The sequence below is a fragment of the Rhinopithecus roxellana genome, chromosome 13 (assembly GCF_007565055.1).
Source record: "Rhinopithecus roxellana isolate Shanxi Qingling chromosome 13, ASM756505v1, whole genome shotgun sequence".
Taxonomy (NCBI): domain Eukaryota; kingdom Metazoa; phylum Chordata; class Mammalia; order Primates; family Cercopithecidae; genus Rhinopithecus; species Rhinopithecus roxellana.
The window spans coordinates 118,690,292-118,713,647 of NC_044561.1; the positions used below are offsets into that span (position 1 = coordinate 118,690,292).

The following is a 23,356-nucleotide window of genomic DNA, read 5'->3' on the forward strand; positions in this document are numbered from 1 at the left end:
TTTAGAAAGTACCAGGTTTTATTATCTTTTTATCAAAAAAAATCAGTAACAGACCAGTGTGAGAGGTGCCTATAGAGGAGGTGCTCACTCCAACACAGCCCGAGGAGAAGGGCACTGGGGGCAGAAGAGGACCCAGCCAGCTGGGACCCTGGGTTGCAGTGGTGACGGGAGCTAATGGCCACTGGTGCAGCAAGGGAGGGTGGTCCCCCTCACCCCAGCCACTGGGGTCAGGAGGAGACATGACCTGCCCGGGCTAAGCCACCAGGCCTCCCCTCTCGGGAGAGGGAGGATCCCAGACAACAGGCCCCAGCTGGGGCCTCATCAGCCCTCCCCCATTCCCCCTCCCCCTACCCAGGGAGACAAGGGTCGTCCCAGCACAGCTGAGGCTGTGACTCGTTAAGCCAGTTCAGTTCTCTAGAACAGTGCTGTCCAATAGATGGACATGCTCTCTGCTGTCAATACAGTAGCCATGAGCCACATATAGTGACGCCTCTAGAAACGTGGTTAGTGCAACTGAGGAAGGAATTTTTAATCTTATGTGATTTTAATTGGCTTAACTTTAAACAGCTGCATGTGGTTACTGTATTGGCTAGCACAGCCCTAGAACCTGAAGAAAGCAAACCAAAGAACACCAGCTGGGTCCCAAACAGAAGGCAGAAAGGGTAGAACCGTTCACCTCAACTATTCCAGCCCCATCAGAAGGCACCAGGAACAGGGCAAGAGAAAAAGGCAAAAACCCACCCAGCCACATGAAAATTCACTCACTCAACCATCCAGCCACATCAAACTGGAAATACCACACTCTTTCCTGAAAAAAATAGATTTATCTATTTTTCTAGAACCAAGGAAGAATAATAATATATTATAAGAACATAGACACAAATATCCCACCATCCCCTTCATTATATTTTGGGATCTATTAAAACAAAACAAAACAAAACAAAATAAAAAAAACTATGTTTCAGTACAAGCTATTTTATAAGAGGAAGCAGCTTCGGAAAGGGCCAAGGCCATGAGGAGCGGGGTTTAAAGTATAAAAAAAAACTGGGGAAGGGGTTTAATGAAAGAGAACAAAGAGAGAAGAGGGGAAGGGAGGCCCTATCTAAAGCTATAAATAGTAAAAAAAAAATTAATAAAAATCATCTCTCCGGCTCTTCTCTCATTTTCAAGAAACAAACAAAAACAAAAACCATTAAATAGAAACATAGCAGGTGCCGTGGAAATGTGCAAGAGAATGAAGACACCTCGGCACCTCCACACTCTTGCCCAGGCAGAGAGATACACTCTGCACAAAGGAATGAACAGTAAAAAAAAAAAAAAAACAAACAAACACTAAAAATAGATTTACAAATATTCTATAAATCCATCTCAGCATAAACTCTCAGCTCTTTTCCCCATCCTCCCCCGCAAATAAAAAAGGTTGATTTCCAAAAGTCACTTGAAAGAGCCTAGAATGGCCCAAGGTATATACCACAGAGACTCCCGTAGTGTGATCACGAGGACCCATTTACAGAAACATCTCAAGGCACGGGTGGTTCCAGTTCCTTCCCCCAGTTCCTGGCAGAGAGACCGGCTGTGAAAGGAAAGGAGGAAGGCCACCGCGGGAGGACCTCCAGCCAGGACTCCACACAACACCCGTTAGCCCCCTGGCTTCAGAGGGGCTCTGGATGAGGCATGGTCAGTATGGGCTTGAGGCCAGACCTAGATTCTTAACTGGAAATTTGAGAAGTGGTCCAATCCCAGGCTTGCCTTCAGAAAGGCGAAGTTGAACCCATTTTTCTGCCAGGGAAACTGAGGCCCAAAGATCAAAAAGAACCTGGCAGAACAGTAGAAGACAATGTCTCTTCTGAACACTTCAAAGGTAATCAGAGCTGGAGATACTGACAAGTCAGTATTAGGTTGACCTCACCCTACCCTAATGTCCACCCTTCAAAATCCCCTGGCTTCCCTCCCTGCTAAAGTCCAAGCCAGTGCCCACAAGCAAGCTTCATGCGTAGAACTCGTTGGTGGGGGCTTTCTTGTAGATGGGTTTCTTGCCCAGGTCATAGCTGCCTTCATCCTTCTTCTTCATACGGTACATGAGGAGGAGGATCAGGAAGACAGCAAAGAGGATGCCTACGACGCCACCCACAATCAGAGCTGGAGAGGAGGAGAGAGAAGAGGTGCCGGTGAGAGCTCCTCATCAGGACCTAGGGACCCTCTTTCCCCCACCATCAGTTCTCTTACAACCAGACGTCCTCACCGTCACCACTGCCTGTGCCAGGCAAGCTGACGCCTTATTGAAGTTGACCTCATGACCTCAGTTATAAGAAGGGGCTTGTTGGCATTTTAAGTCACCGAAGACCACAGGGCTAGTGGCAAGGCCACTACTTTTTTGTTTTGTTTTGTTTTGTTTTTGAGATGAAGTCTCACTCTGTTGCCCAAGCTGGAGTGCAGTCGCATGAACTCGGCTCACTGCAACTCTACCCCCCGGGTTCAAGCAATTCTCCTGCCTCAGACTCCCGAGTAGCTGGGACTACAGGCACGTGTCACCATGCCTGGCTAATTTTTGTATTTTTAGTAGAGATCGGGTTTCACTATGTTGGCCAGGCTGGTCTTGAACTCCTTGACCTCGCCCACCTCGGCCTCCCAAAGTGCTGGGATTACAGGCGTGAGCCACCGCACTCAGCCAAGGCTACTACTTTAACCCACATCTGCCTGAATCTAAAGCCCAGGCTCTTTCCAAACACCAAGCAGACTGCCCTGCAACAGCCTAGCACTAACTAAGCTAGGAACAGGAGAAAATGGTAGGCTATGGATATCCCTATAGACATATTTATCCTACAGTCCTTAGCACAGGGCACTCTCTAGCTTTCCCTGTGTGCATATTTACCTATATAGCCTACCCTTCATGGACAGGTATATGCATTCAAAGTGCACACGTGCAGAACATACTAATTCCAAGCTCTTATGTTACGATTACATGCAGAACTCGGTAGATAAGGCCTGGTTTTCACTCCTACCTCTCCTACTTCCTGGCTATGTGATTTGGGGCAAGTTTCCTTCATCTCCCTACTGCAAAATGGGAATAGCCATACCTTTCTGATACATTTGTCCTAAGGATTAAATAAATTAATCCACTCAAAGTGCTTAGAACAGTGCCTAGTGCATAGCATTTTCTCAAGATTCATTAACTGAAAAGGTTTGAGGTTTGTATCTGTGTCCCGGACCCCAAGAATCAGGTGTGCACAACAGGAAGTACTTAATAAATGACACGTTCAGGCTCTGAGAGGAGAACCTGCCTAGTGTCAGGCAAACATGGGCGTCTAATGGTGAGTGGGTCTGGCCTGTCCACTCTGCCAGGTGGCATGAATGACTCTTTCTTGTTTGCTAGGGGCAGGGATGCCTCACAGAATCCCTTCTGTGGCAGATTGAGTCCCCTAATTCGGTCTTACTCGGGCTAAGAAGATTAATTTTCCATCCCTGCACACACTACAAATCTATGTACACAATGGGGACAGAGTGGCACGGAGGAGTCAAGCGAGGTTCTTTCTTAGGTAAAATCCTATGAAAAAGCAACAATAAAATACCCCCAGGAGGTGCCAGAGAAGGCACATGGAATATCACGCATCAACCCCATTCTTGTCTCTATCTTTCCCTCTGACGGCCCCAGTTGCTCCATGAGGCCCTAAGTCTGCACTGGGACGACACACAGGGTCAAGTTTCAAGCACAGGCTTGGAAGCTGACTGTGGTCCTCGGTCCAAATGCCAGGTCTACCACTTCCCGATTTTGTGACTTCGGATAAGTTCTTTAGACTCAGTTTTGTGTTGTAGGGACTCAATGAGGGGCACAGGAATCACACAGCATACAGCAAGCATTTAATAAAGCTCCTGGGTTCTGATTAAAGCTTCTGGAATGGGGGATTCCACCATACCAGCTAACAATGTAACTTTTCAAATAAGGCTCTTAGGCTTGTGTAATTCTCAAATGGAAGATCAAATAGATAACCTGGCTTCAGTTCTTTTCTTACTATGTGGCCCAAAGCCTGGGCCTCAGTCTCCCCATGTGTAAGAAGCAGGTGCTTGTATTAACCAGTGGTTTTCAAATTTTTCTTTGGGAGCAATAGCACCTTTAGTTAATTAAAGCAAAACCTTATGCAAATCCAAAGCCTTATGCAAATCTTTTTACTTCTGAAAGAAAAGCAAAAAGAACTTTGGCTCCGATACCAGGAAGCCGGGGTCAGGGCTGAGGTGGGCCCAGTCACCTGGGGCTGTGCTCCCAGGAACCCTCTTTACAAGAGGCAGGTGAGACCTTTTATCTGTCCTGGATGAAGCCAGGCTCCGTCCCTATAGCTTAAGCCTTCTCGGAGCTGCTGGCCCTGCTGATTCCCAGGAGACAGGAGTTACCCAGCATGGGCCCAGGGTGCCCACTTGCCGGGCCAGTTCATCCAGACAGGCCCTCAGCCATGACCTTGAGGAGTTTCCTCCATCCCTCTTGTCAACACCCTGGGACAAAACATTCCTCACGATGCACATTCCAGTAAAGAACTCTCAACTGAGGCCAAATCAGAAAAATCCTTTACAGTGTGCAAAGTTCTTTCATATTTTATTTTTCATGGACTCATTATATCAACCCCAGGAGGTATCACTGTACCCATTTTACAGATAAGGAAACTGAGGCTGATCAAGTTCGAAAGCTTCTCAGCCAAGGTCACAAGGCTGCCAAGTGATACAGTAGCAGGAGGGGAAGCTAACCCAATTGGAAGGAGCCTCCAGACTTATAAGGGAAATTAACTTTTAATGATTAACTCCCAGATGCCAAACCTATACAGTGAAAGTCCTTTGAAAAATAAATGAGAAGGACTTAAGGCAAGAGAATGACTCAATGCCTATTTTCCAGAAGCCTTTGATAGGCACTTTTTCCTTTCCCTCCACCAGGCTGCACAGTCAGAGCCACCCTATAAGGGAAGTGTAGTCTTTCAATGTTCTAGGAGAACCTGAATGGGCAAAAGGAAGGGGCGCCAAGGAGCCTCATGGGCTGGAAGCATCCCTGCCTGCAGGTGCTCTCCCCACACTGAGCCCCTTTCCACCTTCAAGGCATCTTATAAGCAGCATGGGGCCTTACCTGCCAGGACCTCCGTTCTCTCAAAGATATTGCTGCCCTGCACAGTGCTGGACATGGACACCTTGTTAGACACATCCTCACTTGTTTCAATGGGTGAGATCCTCTTGGGAATAACCTCATTCTCCTCCAGTTTCTTGGTTTCAGTGGGGACTTGGCTCCCAGACCCTGCCTTCTCAGGGATATGGTTATCTAGAGGCACCTGGATGGGCAGAAAGGAGAAGAGACACTCAGCATATTTTGGAAGACTCAGGGCAAAGGGGACAGGGACATTCAGCCAGGCAGAGAATCTGGTTCTGCCATATTCAGCTGAACCATATGGTCCTGGAGCAGGAATTGGCAACAACCTCTCCACAATTATGCTGCCAAAATGCTTATCCCCAACTTTTCTAGTTTATCTGTCCCAAATGAAAAATGAATGTGACCAAGGGAACAGGGAAGCAGGTGCTCTCCTGCACTGCTGGCCACTGGTTATGCTAGACCAACCACCCTGGAAGCAGTTTGGCAAAACCTTAGACATCATTTGCGCTTTAAGGTAGCAGTTTTGCCCTGGAAACTCTATCGTAAGGAGTTCTTCAGAGACTGCGTGTTAAAGATGCTTGCTGCAGCTCCTCTGCCTGTGAAGTAGCCATTCTTTTATTCCTTTACTTTCTTAATAAACTTATTATCGCTCTGCAAAAATAAAAAAGATGTTTGCTGCAGTGTTATCATTTTAAAATGTTAAGAAATTATAAACCATTTTTCCATCAATAAAAGGAATCAGGTAAACTATTATGCAGCCTATAAAAATGACAAGAGCATTAAATTATGCAGGCAAATACTCATGAACAGTCTAAGTGAAAAACATAGTTCACAGAATTATATATATACTTTTTTTTTTTTTTGAAATGGCTCTGCCCACTGCAACCTCTGCCTCCCAGGTTCAAGCGATTCTCCTACCTCAGCCTCCCAATCAAGTAGCCGGGACTATAGGTGCCCGCCACCAGGCCTGGCTAATTTTTTGTGTTTTTAGTAGAGATAGGGTTTCACCATGTTGGCCAGGCTGGTCTTGAACTCCTGACCTCAGGTGATCTGCCTGCCTTGGCCTCCCAAAGTGCTGGGATTACAGGCATTAGCCACTGTGCCTGGCCTGTATATATACTTTTATATCAATGCTAGGAAATCGCTATAAATGTAGAGAAAAGGAGTTGGTGTTGACGGTGACTATCCCTGCAGGGAGGATGGCCTACCAGCAACCTACAAAATGAGGCTGGGGCCAGATTTTTTTGTTTGTTTAACACAGTCTGGCTCTGTCACCCAGGCTAGAGTGCATTGGCACAATCTTGGCTCACTGCAACCTCTGCCTCCTGGACTTAAGCCATTCTCCCACCTCAGCCTCTCAAGTAGCTGGGACTACAGGCACAATGCCACCACACCTGGCTAATTTTTGTATTTTTTGTAGAGACAGGTTTCATCATGTTGCCCAGGCTGGTCTCAAACTCCTGACCTCAAGCCTCCCAAAGTGCTGGGATTGCAGACCTAAGCCACCACGCCCAGCCCAGGGCCAGATTTTTAAAAAGCCTTCCTGCATAGTGGGGTAAGACCCCTCGGCCAGGCGTGGTGGCTCAAGCCTGTAATCCCAGCACTTTGGGAGGCCGAGACGGGCGGATCACGAGGTCAGGAGATCAAGACCATCTTGACTAACACGTTGAAACCCCGTCTCTACTAAAAAAAATAATACAAAAAACTAGCCGGGGGACGTGGCGGGTGCCTGTAGTCCCAGCTACTCGGGAGGCTGAGGCAGGAGAATGGCATAAGCCCGGGAGGCGGAGCTTGCAGTGAGCTGAGATCTGGCCACTGCACTCCAGCCTGGGCGACAGAGCCAGACTCCGTCTCAAAAAAAAAAAAAAAAAAAAAAAAAAAAAAAAAAAAAAAAAAAAAAAGCCCCCTCACTTATTCTGCCTATGGGGGCTGTATTTTCTGCCTCTCCTAATAGGTCTGCTATAGAGGAGAAAAGTGGAAGAGGCAGAAGCATGTAGCTACTTACCAATGGATGGATAACTTCAGGGCTGATTGTGGAGTCTTCCAAGTCATCTGTAAGGTCAGAATAGCTGTGTGAGTGTGAGGCCCATTACCCCAAGAAAATGACCCCTTCAGCCAGGGTTGGTGGTAGCTCCACCGTACAACCAGCCTCCAAATGCTCAATGTCCAACAAGCAAGCTTCTCCACCCCTACCTCAGTCATCTCATCTGTAAAATGGGGCTCCTCAGACCCACCCCCGGCTCTTTCACAGGAATGTGTGAGCTGGCTGCTGGGCAGAGGCTCATTTGCTTTAAACCCTTGCTCTGCAAAGTGTGGATCCAAAAACCAATAGCAACACCTTAGAGTTGGTTAGAAATGTAAACTTTCAAGGCCAGGCAGGGTGGCTCACACCTGTAATCCCAGCATTTTGGGAGGCCAAGGCGGGCAGATCACTTGAGTTCAGGAGTTCGAGACCAGCCTGGCCAGCATAGTGAAACCCTGTCTCTGATAAAAATACAAAAATTATCCAGGCGTGATGGCAGGCACCTGTAATCCCAGCTACTTGGGAGGCTGAGGCAGGAGAATCGCTTGAACCTGGTTGGCAGAGGTTGCAGTGAGCCAAGATCGTGCCACTGCACTCCAGCCTGGGCAACAGAACAAGACTTCGTCTCAAAAAAAAAAAAAAAAAAGTAGAATTTCAGGGCTGACTGAATCAACGTCTACTTTTTTTTTTCTTTTGAGACAGAGTCTCTGTTGCCTCGGCTGGAGTGCAGTGGTGCCATCTCGGCTCACTGCAACCTCCACCTCCTAGGTTCAAGGGATTCTCCTGCCTCAGCCCCTGAAGTAGCTGAAACTACAGGGGTGCGCCACGATGCCCAGCTGATTTTTGTATTTTTAGTAGAGGCGGGGTTTCACCATGTTGGTTGGCCAGGATGGTCTCGATCTCTTGACCTCATGATCCGCCCGCCTTGGCCTCCCAAAGCGCTTTGATTACAGGTGTAAGCCACCATGCCCGGCCAAAATCTACATTTTAACAAGATCCCCAGGGAATTAACTATTGAGAAAGAAAACTCTAACTGCAATATTAAAGCATTTACTGGATGACTATGTGAGATGATAGATATATTAACTAACTCCACTGTAGTAACTTTTTTACTATCTATATGTATCCCGTAACATCATGTTGTATGCCTTAAATGCACATAATAAAATTTATGTTTTTATTTTTATTTTTTTTCAAGATGGAGTCTTGCTCTGTCACCAGGCTGGAGTGCAAGCGGCACGATTTCAGCTCACTGCAACCTCTGCCTCCCAGGTTCAAGCAATTCTCCTGTCTCAGCCTCCCAAGTAGCTGGCATTACAGGCACCCGACACCACACCTGGATAATTTTTGTAATTTTAGTAGAAACGGGGTTTCACCATGTTGGCCAGGCTGGTCTCAAACTCCTAACCTCGTGGATCTGCCTGCCTTGGCCTCCCAAAATGCTGGGATTACAGGCATGAGCCACCACGCCTGACCATAAAATTTATATTTTTAAAAAACCAAACACACACGTACTGAGTGCTTGGTGGGTGCCAAAAGCTTTAAGTCAGTTCAGTCCCCACAACACTGATGTACTATCTTTATTATTCCCATTTTACAGATTAGAAAACTGAGGCTCAGTTCACACAGGGTGGAGGCTTGAACTCAGGACCATGTGACTCCAGAGCTAAAACTTGCAATTATTAACACCTCTCTGCACATAGGAGGGACATTTATTAGCTGTCTGGCCTGGCCTGGAGGCCTTGGGCCCTTCACCCATCCCACCCCCACTGAAGCAGGGACTTGTTCTTGGTTTCCCAACTGCATCTCTGCCCACTCATGCCCCCTCCCGCCCCATCCCCACTTCTAAGCTGCTACTTTTCCTTTATTTTTTTTCTTTTTTTTTTTGAGACAAAGGTCTCACTCTGTCACCCAGGCTGGAGTGCAGTAGCATGATCTTGGCTCACTGCAGTCCCAACCTCCTAGGGTCAAGGGATCCTCCCACCTCAGCCTCCCAAGTAACTGGGACTCCTACAGGTGCATGCCACCATGTCTGGCCAATTTTTGTGTTTTTGTAGAGACAAGTTCTCACCATGTGGCACAGGCTGGAACTTTTGCTTTCAGAGAAAGGAAAACACTCTATGGGTCCTCTTTCCCCACCCCAACCCTGTCCTGCCACCCATCCTACCCTCACCCCACCCCCACCATGCCCTGCAGCAAAGAGAAGAGCCCATGAGGACAGGTTCAGGCTGGAGCTCAGAAAACCCAGAGCTACCAATGACTTCAAAGCAGCACACAGCTTGTCCCCAGGGGCTCTCAGGGATGGAAAAGTTTAATCCGTTACTTTTGTCTCCCCTTTTTTTGAGAAGGAGAAAGGGCATTCTAGGAAAAGTCCCACAAAAATCCAAGTCTCAAGGCATGGGCATCCTCCGGGTTGCTTAGGCCACCACTCCCACCAGCTTTGTGCCTACACCTGCCCACCACACCTTCTGTACCCAGATCTCCAGAGCCAGACAGCTCAAAGTCATCAGATTCCTGCCCGGGTCCCACTACATCCTCATCATCTGGTAGGGCTCCGGAGAAGTATTGGCCTTCTAGGAGGTCCTGTGGGTCGATGACCTCAGTCTCTCGGATCTAAGATAAAGAAAGGAGACACATCAGCCAACATCCCCAGTGCTCCATGACAGCCGATGCCCGAAAGCTAGTGAAGTGGGCATTCAAAAACTAAAAAGAGACCAGGCCAGGGCCTGGAGACCTGCGTCCTGGATCCCACTCTACCTCTAACTCGCCGTGTGTCCTTAGGCAAGTCTCTTTCCCATTCTGGGCAAATAAAAATAGTACATGAGGCAGGGCACTGTGGCTCACACCTGTAATCCCAACACTTTGGGAGGCTGAGGCAGGCAGATCACCTGAGGTCAGGAGTTCAAGACCAGCCTGGCCAACACAGTGAAACCCCATCTCTACTACAAATACAAAAATTAGCTGGGCGTGGTGGCTTGCGCCTGTAGACCCAGCTACTTGGGAGGCTGAGACAGGAGAATTGCTTGAACCCGGGAGGCGGAGGTTGCAGTGAGCCAGGATCACGCCGCTGCACTCTAGCCTGAGCTAGAGTGAGACCCCCGTCTCAAAAAAAAATAAAAATAGTAAATGAGGTAATAATCAAAGTATTAATATGGCTAGGTATCATTTACCAAGCACTTGCTGTGTGCCGGGCCCTGTTTTAGTAACTCTGGAGGCATGTTATTCACTTATTTTTATAGCCGAGAGAGTCATTTTCTTTTGGTGACACAGCTGGCGGATGGAAGAGCAAGGATTGCACACACAGGGCTGCCTGACTTCAGAGCCAGGAGTCTCCATGCACAGGGCCCTGGGATGCTACACTCCAGGGCTCTGTGATGCAGTGGCAGCTGATTCACACAGGGCAGGGAGTGGGCTGCTGGTTCTGGTCTTGCCCAGTCCAGGACACTTTTCCCAGCTGAGTCAGTCTGGGCCGGGACAGACAGGGCTGCCTCACGCACACCCTAAGACAGCCTCAGGTCAGGGCACTGCCCAGACCTGATGACTCAGGAGTGTACTCTTGGATTCAGTCTTGCCTTCCAAACATCTCCCACAGGTCTGCTCTGCTGCCAGCACCATGCAGACACCAAGAGGCACAATCCTCACCTTCACAGACCATCCACTCCAGTACCCATAAACATCACTCAGCCACTACCCCATGGAGACACAGCTGATCATGACAGAGTCTTAGGTCCACTCCTACCAAACAGCTTGCCAAAGGAAAGTGTCAAAGGTCCCGGGCAGCCCTACAGTACATCAGGTACCCTGCTCCCATCCTGTAGCTCCACAGAGTGGGAACAAAGCACCCTCAAGAGCACAGGAAACATTTGGATGCCCATCACCCTTCCTCCAGCTTCTGGGCTCAGGCTTCTGTTTGCCCAGAGAACAGTTGCTCTGAGCAAAGTTCATTATTCTATTAATTAATTCCAACATTAAAGTGCCTAGTATTTGCCAGGAGAGTTGGGGTTTTCATTAAGTTCAATACACCATGCCCCTCCCGCTGTAAGACATTGCCATCTCCAGACCCCATAACTGCAGGAGCTGGGAGTCTGCTTAGAATCACAGAATTCCAGGACCCAAGGAGCTCCTGTCCTCCCGTTTCACACAACTTGAATCTGAGCCTGGAACAGGGCAAGGACTTGCCCAAGGTCACACAGAGCGTTCACTACATAACTCAGGATAGAACCAGGTCAGGTCTCTGTTTCGGGCACCCCAGGCTTGTCCTTCACACAGCTGAGACTGCCATTGACAAAGAAGGGGGTGTGAGAAGGAACATCTGTCCCTAAGATAAGGCTACTGTCATTGCAGGAGAGGCCCAGGAAAGCTGCTTTGGAGCCACTCCTGTACTCTCCCCCCTGGGCTTCCGGGGAGAGGCAGGTGGAGCCTGACCCTCATGCCCCTCTTCCACCCCCACAGAGGGAGGATGCTGGATTCCCGGAAGGGAGCGGGGTCAGGCTGCAAGAAAGGCAGTGGCCAGGAATCACTCTCTCCCCGGGGAGAGGGGAGAATCTCTGCCGAACGCTTGGCACCCATCGGGGTGGAAAGCCAGAGAGGTTAAGTCCTGGTCAGAGATGACTTCATGACTCGGGAATCAGGAGTTGCTGGGCTGCTGGTGCTGGAATTCAAGCCCCCGCACATAGCCCGTGCCTGTGGCTTTGGTTTGGCAGAGCAGGAGGAAGGCTCCCCATGGCTGCCCAAGTGCCTATACCTAAGGGCAGGGTCCCTGGGCTCCTACTTCCATCTCCGGCGGCAAATCCCCCAAGAACCCAAGTGACAGGCCTTAAACAAGCACACAGCCTCTCTAGGTCCTTTGAATAGTCCCTTTTTGCAGAGATGGAAACAAGGGCTCAGAAAAGTAAAGTCACTTGTCCAAGGCCACACGAGCAGGAAGTAATCACACTGGACCAGAACCCAGGCATCACTCACCTGGATCTTTAACCACAAACACATAAACACATGCATGAACACATATGCACACATGAACACAGCCTGCCCCAGGCTCCAAGGGAGCCCTGTGAAGTAGGGGCAGGGAGGGTCAAATCCAGCCGGGAGAAGGAAAGAATGGTACACTTTGGCCACTTGTTGACCAGGTCAAAGTCCTCAATAGGGGCTGTAGTTCCATCAGGAGATTTGTCTCAGGCTGAGAGACTTTTTCCCACTCCTCATTGCCCCTGGGAGCCACGGAATGTTGTTTATGCATCCAGCCTTTCTTCAGTATGTGAAAGTGCTAAGAGATATTTCAAAACAACCCATGGGATTAGCATGCCCATTGGCTGTTAGGAATTACCTCCGTTTTACATTAAAGAAATGAAGGCAGCCGGGCGCGGTGGCTCAAGCCTGTAATCCCAGCACTTTGGGAGGCTGAGACGGGCGGATCACGAGGTCAGGAGATCGAGACCATCCTGGCTAACACGGTGAAACCCCGTCTCTACTAAAAATACAAAAAACTAGCCGGGCGAGGTGGCGGGTGCCTGTAGTCCCAGCTACTCGGGAGGCTGAGGCAGGAGAATGGCGTAAACCCAGGAGGCGGAGCTTGCAGTGAGCTGAGATCCGGCCACTGCACTCCAGCCTGGGAGACAGAGCGAGACTCCGTCTCAAAAAAAAAAAAAAAAAAAAAGAAATGAAGGCTATGAGCGAAAGTGGGTTGTGAAGTTCTTGCAGCCAAGTCAGCAGCAAAACCAAGGCTGAAACCAAGATTTATTTCCAGTTCAGCCCTCTTTGTGGGCACCTGTTCATCCTTAACCCTTCATTTTTATATTCAGTTTCCAAAAAAGAAACTAGTCTAGTCTAAAGTCACCCCGGGGCTCCGTGGCATGGCCAGGATTCGATCCTATTCCAAAGTTCTGGAAAAATGGAGTCTTCAAAGGCTGCATTTAGATGAGCCCAGGATTTCCCTCCTACAGCAAGTCAAGGGGCTGGGAAGAAACTTCTTCCAGCTCCCAGTGGTGATGGGAGGACAGAGGGAATTAAATCTCTCCTTCAGCTCTGGAAGTCCCCTCTCTGCCCTGTTTTGGTCCCTTCTCCACCCATGACCTCTGACAAGAAGGAAGGAATCTCCCAAGTGGGTAAGAGCCATTTAGGACTAGGCCAGCAAGACAGGACCAAGCCCTGTGGGATTGTGGGCAATGGCTCTTTTTTCTGTAAAGGTTGGGAAGTCACCAGCGGCCCTCCTCTCCTCCGCCCTCTTTTCAGATAAAGCCTGAAAAGTCTGGGGTGGCTTTGAAGAACCAGGCCACCCAGCAGCCAGATCCAGCCCTGACCAGAGATGGACCCCGCCCTGCTCCTGGCTAAGAATGTGGTCTCTTCTCCTCAGCTCACCCCACCTTTGCCCAGGCATGTGTGTTCATGTGTGTACATGCAAAGGCACCCTCTGGGCCCTCAAGTCTCCTTGTATTTTTGTCCCTTTCATGAGCACACAACAGAAATTACCAACTAAATAAGACAGTGGTGGCTAGGCACAGTGGCTTAATCCCAACATTTTGGGAGGCCAAGGTGGGAGGATCACTTGAGCCCAGGAGTTTGAGATCTGCCTGGGCAACATGGTGAAACCCCATCTCTACAAAAATTAGCCAAGTGTGGTTGTGCATGCCTGTGGTCCCAGCTATTCAGGAGGCTGAGGTGGGAGGATCACTTAGGCCCAGGAGGTCGAGGCTGCAGTGAGCCATGATTGCGCCACTGCACTCCAGCCTGGGTGACAGAGGAAGACCCTGTCTCCAAAAAATAAAAAATAGGGCAGTGGGCCTGGGTCCCACAGACCCTGCCGGCCCTGTGGCTGGTGGGGATCTGGGATTAGCGCCTAGGGGTTTAGAGATCCTAGATTCTTCCCCAGACTGTTGGGGAGAAAGAAGGGAGGGCAAGTGCTCTTTTGTTCTATAGAAACTAACACCTGCCAACAGAAGGTATCTGATTTTATAACCTAGCAAACAGACAAGACAACAAGGGACTTTGCCAAGGTCATCCAAGCAGCTGGCAGCAGAGATGGACTTAGAACCCAGGTCTCCTGGTTCCCAGACTGGAATTACCTTCTCTCCCCTTCAAGGGTCTTGGCTGCCCCTAAGGGTCTCAGCAAATCCACAGGCAGCGGCTGTCATTACAGTTATACTCCCCATCTAGTCTTTTGGCTATAGGCATGAAGCTACGAAAAGATCCTATCCCAACCCTATCCCCAAATCCTATGGTTTCTGTCACTCCAGGAAAAGCATGAGTGACTAAAAGGAGTATCCACTACATGCCAAGCACCATGCTGGGTACTTCGTTTATACGAGTTCATTTAATTGGCAAAACAGCTTTGCAAGGTGCTCTACCCATTTTGCAGACGAGAAAACTAAGGTTCAGCTGAGTCACTTATCCAATGCCATGCAACTAGAAAGCAATAGAGCTGGGATTCAAATCCAGATCTTTCTCAAGACCACATCCTAACCACAACTAGGCTTCTCACTGCCACCCACTCTTCACTTCTCTCCAGCCTAACCTGCCAGTCTACAACACACTGCCTGGGCCAGGGCTCCAGGGCACCCCTGCTCCTGCCCAGGAGTAAACAAAGATGAAAGTGATATTGCTTAAACAAAGGAACAGAAACTTGGCTGGGGCACCAGGGAGGAGTTCAGGGTCTGGGCTTGGATAACTGTGAACTAATGAGAGCCTCCCCGCACCTGGCTCCTCCCCAGGGGAGGTAGGGTTGGGGACACACCTGACCCTTCTATCAGGAGGCAAGACCAGAAGGGTAATAATTGGGTAAGCCAAATTTAGTGGGGAGAGGGGATGGCAAGTACCTGGGGCTCCAACACCCAGACCCACCAGAATGATTTCTGGCAGGTGACCCCCAGCAGCGTACACTTGCAGTAACTGTTCTTCCCCACCCCACCCACTTCTTTAAGGGCCAGACATTCCCCAGAATGGCTAAAACCTGGGGCCTACAACTGTGACTCTACCACCCGGAGTGGTTGTGCATCAAGGCAGATTCACAAGTGTGAGTTCTGCCACTTCCTAACTATATGAGCTTGGGAGTTTATTTCAGCTCTGAAATCCTTGGTTTCTTCTTTTGTGACTAGGGCTGGTAGCACCTTGCGGGTGATGAGGAGTAAGTGGAATGCATTTGTGTGTGCAAGGGACCCAGCACGTGGCCTGGTACACAGCAGGTGATCAATGAATAGTGGCTGTGATTAACCCCCACCTGCCTTCCTGGCCAGTGGGATTAGTGCTCAAAGGATCAGAGGCCTGGGAAAACTTGCAGAGGCAGTTCTATTGCTGGAAGGAAGCTAGCCTGGGGACAGGGAGATGCTGCTTTGCAAACTGTAAAGGAATATAACCTATAATGGGTTATCATTTTGCTTCTGAGCCCAGAGACTTTTCAACCAATCAGGTCCCTTCAGACTGTGGAAAAAAAGATTCAGAGATAGAGACCTGCCCAAGGTCACACAGCTTTGACCACCTGTCCTAAGCAGATACAGGTAAAGACTATTTTTATTTTCCCCGAAGGTGCAAACGACAGTGATCAGAAACACCTGAAATTCTACTTGGGGACCTGGGTCCCCAGGAACAAAAAAAAAAGTATTTAGAAGGTAAAAAGAAACTACACACCAATCCATGGTCTGGTGGTCTGGTGCCTGCCTGAATGGTTAAACCAGGTCTGGGGTGGGGGTGGAGTGAGGGTTCAAATGTCGCCTTCAAGGTCGGGTTACTCTGAACACAATCACTCAGGAGAGAGCCAGGCCTGGCACTGCCAGCAACCAGCTTTTCACCAAGCCCCAAGGCAGTCCATTCCCACAGCAAGAACTCCAGGATCCTAGGGTGCCAGCTAGAAATGGGGGAAGGGTTCAGGAGCCTCTGGACGTCTCCCTGCCAGGAGCTGATCCAGCACCTTTGTTATCAACTCCCTGGATGATCGTGGACAATTCCCTTCTCTGAGCCTCAGTTTCCCAATCTGTAAAAGGTCTCAGAGACAAGCCTCCCTCTGTCCCAGCCCGGTAACCAAGCTGGGCATTGCTCCGATTACTGGTGGAGACAGCCAGGAGGGGTCTGGCTCCCTCAGGGCCTCGGAGACAGAGGTGCATTGAAGCTGGAGCTTGTAATCTAGGCAGCAGATCCGAAATCCCTGCTGGATCTGAGGGCTAGGGAGGCTCTTGGGATGTAAACAAACCTCCTGTGTTCTCAGAGCAGAGAGCCCACGCTGTAGCCTTGTCTCAGTTGATTAGATCAGCCCTGGGTCTGGCTTCCTGCCTCTTCCCAGCCTTCCTCACCACCCCTCAGAGAAGCCATCCTCCAGACCAGGTCAGTCTGTCCCACAGACGGCTCTGGCAGGGCTTCCCCAAGGCAAGGAGTATCCCCACTCTGGATAGCCGGGCCAGCCATGTGCCACAGCTGCCCCCACGCCCAGAGGCTGGAGTGACACCGCCAGTCCCCGCAGGCCAGCCACTGACTGCTGGGCTTCACCAAGTCACTGTTTCCACACATACCAGCCTCTCCCTGCCTCCCCTTTCCATTACCCCAGGTGTCACCTGACCAGCAGCCTCTTCTACTGTGCCAGAGAAAACTGGAGCAGCCGAGCTCCCTGGCCTGGAGGACGGGGGAGGGGTGAGATGCAGCCTGAAGGGGTGGGAGCTGCTGAATAGGGAGGTCTGGGCTGATGGTGGGGGTTGGGGGAAACTGGAGGCATGAACAAGGCTGGGAAGTGGGGGAGGGAGGAAGGATGACTGTAGAAAGGTCAAAGCCAGAAAGAACTGCTGAGATCAGAGTGACCTTTTGGGTAGTACTGAAGCCCCCTGAAAAGGATAAAAAGGTCTAAACCCCAATAACCATAACTCTTAGTTTACATTTTCAACACATGCACAGACACCACCTCCCCAAAGCTAAACTCTGGCCAGGTTAAGTACCCTTGTCTAGGTGCTAATAAAGCCAGAACTTTACAAGTTTGCCAAACACCGATTATGACCTTTGAGTGCCACAGGTGTTTTATAGAGGACACTGGGGTTCACATCAACAAAGTGACGTACTAACTGTGTGTGTCCCTGGGTGAGCAGCAGAGCTAGGACAGGGACTGGAGTTTTCTGTACCGTTTTTCAGTCACCCAGCCTTCAGCAGACAGGACCAGAGAGGCCCCAGTGAGGTTCGAGAATGCGCCTAAAGGTCACCACTGAGTTAATGACAAACCAGCCCAAGAAGTCAGGCTTGTTCTTCTAAGGTTAAATGAGACCCCAACTGTTGACATATGTGTTCTCTCTCCTCCCTCTCTAGGGCACCACGCAGTGAAAATATACGAGAAACTGGCTTTTCAGAACACTATACCTTTTCTGTCTACCAACACCTCACCCCTCAAAGTGCTATTTGCAATTACTCAGCCTCCTTAAGAGTAGAAACTCTGCCCCTCCAGCACAGGAGGGTGACCCCAAGTCCTGGGCAGTGTCCAGAATGGTCCGTTACCCTTGGCAAACCCCCTGCCCCCTCTCCCTCCAGGCTGCAAACTGTTCAGCACGAGGCTCCAGCAAATCCCAGCAGGAGAGGTGGGGCTGCCCAGAACTGGTTCTTGTTTAAACATAAACCCATTCAATAATTAGCAAACAGCCCACTTCTAAGATAAACAAATAGGAGATTCGGACTCCAACAGCCCCACCCTAGACTTCTCCCTTCCCACCTCCCAGTGTGGGGGTAGATAAGGGGGATAAGGGGGATGGGAGAAAGCTTTCCAGGAGGAGATAGGACCCCCTGGCATGAAGGTGGCCTGGGCAAGGAAGGGAACTGTCACTAAGTAACACCTCCTCCCTACCAGGCATGGCACTAGGTGCCTTTATTTACAGGTCTGTCGTCTCCTCTAAGCTTCGCCACACTGGTATCATGATCTTCTTTTTTTTTTTTTTTTTTTTTTTTTTTTTTTTTTTTTTTTTTTTTGAGACGGAGTCTCGCTCTGTCGCCCAGGCTGGAGTGCAGTGGCCGGATCTCAGCTCACTGCAAGCTCCGCCTCCCGGGTTTGCGCCATTCTTCTGCCTCAGCCTCCCGAGTAGCTGGGACTACAGGCGCCTGCCACCTTGCCCGGCTAGATTTTTGTATTTTTTTAGTACAGATGGGGTTTCACCGTGTTAGCCAGGATGGTCTCGATCTCCTGACCTCGTGATCCGCTCTTACTAGTTACATGAACTCAGTCCTGCTACTCAACCTCTGAGCCCCAGCCTCCTGATCTTCTTAACAGACCGGGAGGCTGGGGCTCAGAGGTTGAGTAGCAGGACTGAGTTCATGTAACCAGTAAGAGGTGGACTTAGCATGTCTGGAGTTAGGTCTGCCTAACACCAAGCCAATGTTTCAATGCCCTCTGGCCAGCCCCAGGAAGCAAAGAGGGGTCATCACAAATATCAGAAAATCCTGGGGTCAAATCAAACCTGAACGGTACCAGCTTTTGCTCTGTGAAAAAATGCAGGCCAGTTGCAGCCTCAGTTTTGCCTTAAAGGGGAAAACAGTACTACCTGCTCTGCAGAGGTCTAAAGCCCAATTTTGAGGACTGGCTGCACAATGTACAATGTCAAAGTCCACACGCAGGCAATGTACAATGTCAAAGCCCACACATGAAAGTGCCGGCCCTAGTACAAACATTTCCTGTATGTCCCCTCAAGGCCCTGGACACTGAAACAATGACTCCCAAAGGACGAGGTAAAACTCTGAGCGCATTCCAACACCCCCACCACAGGGCTGTCCTATTAGCCAAGAGTTTGAAAGGAAATGGGTGACTCAGGCAGGCTACGCTAGCATGCAGTGACTCACAGCACTCGGTGCAGCCCCTTACCCCAATTTTAAGCGATCATTTGGAAATCACACCTGCCTGTCCGGTCTGGGAGGTTGAAGGACAGCTAGGAGCCAACTTCTCCCAACAGGGAGCTGGGGCTGGGAGCCCAGCCTGGCTTCCCCAGCTCCTCATTCAGGCAAGCTCAGCACTCAAAGTCCTTGGAAAAGCCCTCTGTTTCTAGGAGCTGGGGATGGCAGGAGCCGAATGTCCCCTCACCCCCACTTCTCTTCTGAGACTGGGATTTGTTTAGACTTTACCAAGGAGACCAGGAAAGGGCCCCTCCCCTCATCAATGGGCTCTCTGGGCAGGAAAGACCTTAGAAGGCAATGGTCCAGCCTCCTTATTTTAGAGTTGGGGACACTGAGACCCAGAGATAGGGCATGTTTGCTCAAGGTCACCCAGCAATGCAGAAGTAGGACCTAAGGTATCTACCTTCAAACCCAGCAAATTTCCTCATCTGGAATATTCTGAGGACACTCAAACCAGACACCTCGCCCTATCAGTCGGACCTGATTCTGACCTTAGCAAGCCACTGCATTCCTCTGAGCATCCATTTCCTGTAAAAATAGAGAAAATAGTACCTTGCAGTACGGGGAGATATTCATACTATCAATAAATAACATTAATGAACCATTTAGAATAAAGTTACATGCATGAATTTATTCATTCATACAAGCATTTCCTGAGTACTAACTAGGGGACAGGTATTTCACAAAAACAAATAGAGCAGAGTTCCTGCCCTGGGTGTATGGGGGTGGAGGGGGAGAGGATTCAGAATTTGGTGAAGTATGTTCATTCCCTCTTAATTCCTTCAAGAGAGAGACCTCTTTTGAATAGTAGGTACTTAAGTTATTAATCAAATTCAGAGATGGAAAGGACTCGAGGCCACCCTGTTCAAATCTTTCATTTTAAGATGGGGGATGTCAGCCCAGCAGGGAAACAGGCCTTCCCCCAACCTCATGGAACCCTCCAAATCATGGCCCAAATATTTTCCTGGGTGTTTGATAACTCCCTGGGCTCGAGAAGTCCCAAGAGCTCTCACTGTTCACTCAAGGGTCCTAGAAGTCCCTAGGCTTCCGCCCCACCCCCGCTCAAGAAGAGGACGCTGTAGAAGACCAGAAATGTCCTTAAACTATCGAGTACACTTGATAGGTGGGGGACACTTCCCCAGAACTGCCTGGGCCTGGGGCCAAGTCAGTAGGCTGCCCCTGGGTAGAAACACCTTTGGGTGGAGGGGACTCCCTAAACAAGGCTGCCTTTAATTGGCCTGAGAGGGAGTGGCAGGAAGGCAGATCAGGGAATGCTCCCAGCTGGACAGGAAGAACTGGTTTAGTATAGCAAGCCCAGCCAAACAGAGAGGACAGCTGGGTACTGAGCCTGGGTTCCCTTCCAAAACATGGGGGTGGTAAGGGGAAGAATGATGGAACAGTGGGGGGAACACCACTCACAATGGGAGGACTACTAGTCAGAGATCCTGGGGTCCTGGATGCTCTCTGCTAACTCAAAGTAGTGCCATTTTACCTCTCACATTTGGAAAGTGAGCATAATAGAATCCCCATGTGATAGGTCTTTTTTGTGAGGATAAAATGCACCAGATCTGTCATATAAAAAGTACTCTATCAATCCTAGCTGCTATTAGCAAAGTCCTTCTCCCTGGGCCTCACTGTTCTCTACCTGCAAAAAGAAAAGGACACGCTGGATCATCTCTTCAGTCCAAGCCAACTGTGACTAGGTCTGATTTTTCCAACCACAACCTAGAACAGAGGGAGGGGATAGGCCAAAGGGGAAGCCCTGTGCCCCAGTTACAGGCAGGAGGTCTGTGACATTAGCCAGGAAGGAGAGAGCTGAGGTCAGGATGAGACTTGACACCTTTCTCAGGAAGCAGCTGCCCAGGGCTGATGTCTCCTCCAGCTGATGGGTCATCCAGGCAGGACTGACACAGTCCCCTTCCCCCAAACCACATCCTTCAGAATGCCCCCAGGACACAGCTGTCTGCTCAGCACCCTGAAGCACCTGCAGGCTTACAGCCCCTGGGAGGAAACTGGCATGTGATTGGGCACATGGTGACCTCAGCAACCTCCTGGGTCCTTTCCTCTTTTACCCTGTACTGTCCAGGAGGTATCCCTTGGGATGCTTCCCCAGTTGCTTGACCCCAACACACCCTTCAGGGCCTAGTTTAGAGCACTGCGCCAGAGGCAGAAGGCTTGGGTCCTCAGCTACTAACCTTTCAGGCAAGGTAGCCCTTGGTTTAGGTTAAGTCATCACCTTACTGGCCTTGTTTCCTTCCCACCTCAGAATTCCTTTGTCTTCCAGCCTAAAATCTCAACCGATTCTAAACCCGTCTTGAGTTACCAAGTATGGGACGCTTGGAGTGGCACAAAGCATAGAAGCTAAAGCAGAAACTTGAAAGCCTGGCTGCCTAAATTTCAATCTGACTCACCATTTATTGTTTATTAACTGTGTGACCCTGGGCAAGTTACTTAACCTCTCTAGCCTCAGGACCAGTTTAAGAACAATACACAGTAGGATTGTTGTTGGAATTAAGCTCCTTGATATACCCATTAGAAAGTTATTAGAACAATGTCTGGCCCCCCCCCACAAAGGTGCTAAATGTTTGCAATCATCATGGCATGCCTGGAATTGTGCTGAAGTATTGCCTAGGGTCTCATTCATTCCTCAAGAAGAGCCTGCAGGCAGAATCAACCTTCCCCTAAGTAAATTCAGAGGAATAGGAGCCCCAAGGCTTTCAAAGAAATTAACATTAATGGTTAAACTGCAAGGACTCACTCTCTCTGAAAACTGGAGCTAAAGGGCACAAAAGGGGCACAAAGCTCAGGCACCAGGGGACAGATTGCCTTCACCAGTAATTCCCATGCCCCCAGTTTCCCAGATGAGATTGACTCCCTCCTCCTCAGCTGGCTGTGGGGATGGATAGAGCTTCTGCTGGCCCAGGGACAGTTATGACAGAGACCAGTGGACAGTGAGAAGGTTTCTCTGGGCTGATCGAGGCCTTCTCTTACCCAACCCTCTTCACCTCACTCAAGGTGGATGCTTCAATTTTCTTATCTGCAATTGAGAAAAAATGAACACACTTCTTGCAGAAAGCAGAAGCTCAGCTCCTCGCTAAATGTTGAGTCTAAACCATTCCTCTCCTCTGTCCTTGAAAAGAGCAGAGTCCCCAACTTTCTAGAAACCCTAAAGCAGTAGCAGTCCCCTCTTGCCCCATTCCCTCAGATCCGTAGTGCAGTATTGGGAAGAGATTGAGAAGGGCAGGACTTTGCCCTAAGTCACAAGTCAATGACAGAGCTGGGGCCACAACTGAGGTCAGGGCTCAGTTCTCCTTGGTGTGTGAAAGAGGGCCTCGCACAACCCTAAACCCCTCCCCCTTCCGAGTACACGCAGCCCCCGGATCCCCAGGCCATCTCGGATCCTAAAGCTGTCCGCTCTGGGCGCCTAGAAAGTGAGGAGGGGATTCAGCGCTCCAAGCCTGCCCCAGGGTCACCAGGGAAGGGACGAGGGTGTGGGAGTTGAAGAGTTGACACCAGCTTAGTCACTAACGAGCCCACAGGGCCAGGGGAGGCGGGAAGAGCAACAGGCGAGGGGCGCACGGCGGGTGAAGCCATCCCGGAGCATGAAGCCATCCCGGAGCAAAGTTTCCAACAAAGTTTCCCGGGCCACGGTGTCCAGTTGGGGGTGGCGTATCCCCTGATCTGCCCCCCCATCCCACGCTCCGAGGAACAAAGGAGGCACCTGCCCGAGGTCCCCCCGCGCCCCCGGGACCTCCAAGCACCCACCGACTCGGCGACTCCGCCTACGAAGAGCAGCAGCAGCGCGAACAGACGGGCGGGGGCCATGGCACCGCGGAGTGGAGAGGGCGTGCAGGCTGCAGCAAGTGGCCCCAGGCGGGCGCGCCACCCATCTTATAGGCTGCCTACCGGCCCCGCCCCGGCCCGCCCCCGCCCCGCCGCCTGCACCCCGCCCGGAATTCCCCAGTGGAAGCGAGGCCTGTGGGGCACTGCGCCCGCCCGCGGAGTTGGAAACCCCAAGGGACCCACCCTGCCAGCGCCCCCCGGCTCCTAGTCAACCCCTAGTCCTACCCTCCAGGAGCTACAACCTCCTTTATTTATTTGACCCACTTCTAGGCAGGTCCCCAGAGATCACTGAGTCTAACCCCATTTTACAGTTGCGGAAACTAAGGCCCAGGAACGGGAAGGACTTGCCTAGGGTGTCGAGTTTAGACCAGCCTTCAAACCGGGTGTGCTCCCCTCTGAAGATACAGAACTTCCCAAATGGGATGTGAACAGCGTTAAGACCGAGGACAACAAACTATTCTGTAAAGGGCTAAATATTTTAGGTTTTGCGGACCATACGATCCCTGTGGCAACTATTCAAACTCCAGCGTCGT

At 50.2% G+C, this 23,356-nt stretch overlaps 1 protein-coding gene across 2 annotated transcripts; it reads right to left on the bottom strand.

Moving 5' to 3' along the window:
• On the bottom strand, positions 1-22,841 carry SDC4 (syndecan 4). 2 transcript variants are annotated; one of them, XM_010384239.2, is made up of 5 exons: positions 22,746-22,841; positions 9,620-9,758; positions 7,128-7,174; positions 5,105-5,303; positions 1-2,139 (listed from the first exon to the last, which is right to left on the bottom strand). In XM_010384239.2, exons 1-5 carry the CDS (start codon positions 22,803-22,805, stop codon positions 1,988-1,990), a joined length of 597 nt encoding a protein of 198 aa, XP_010382541.1. In that variant the 5' UTR covers positions 22,806-22,841; the 3' UTR covers positions 1-1,987. The 2 variants fall into 2 exon arrangements, with proteins under 2 accessions (XP_010382541.1, XP_010382540.1); XM_010384238.2 differs by having other exon boundaries at positions 9,611-9,758; positions 22,746-22,839.
• Between the last annotated feature and the right edge of the window lie 515 nt (positions 22,842-23,356).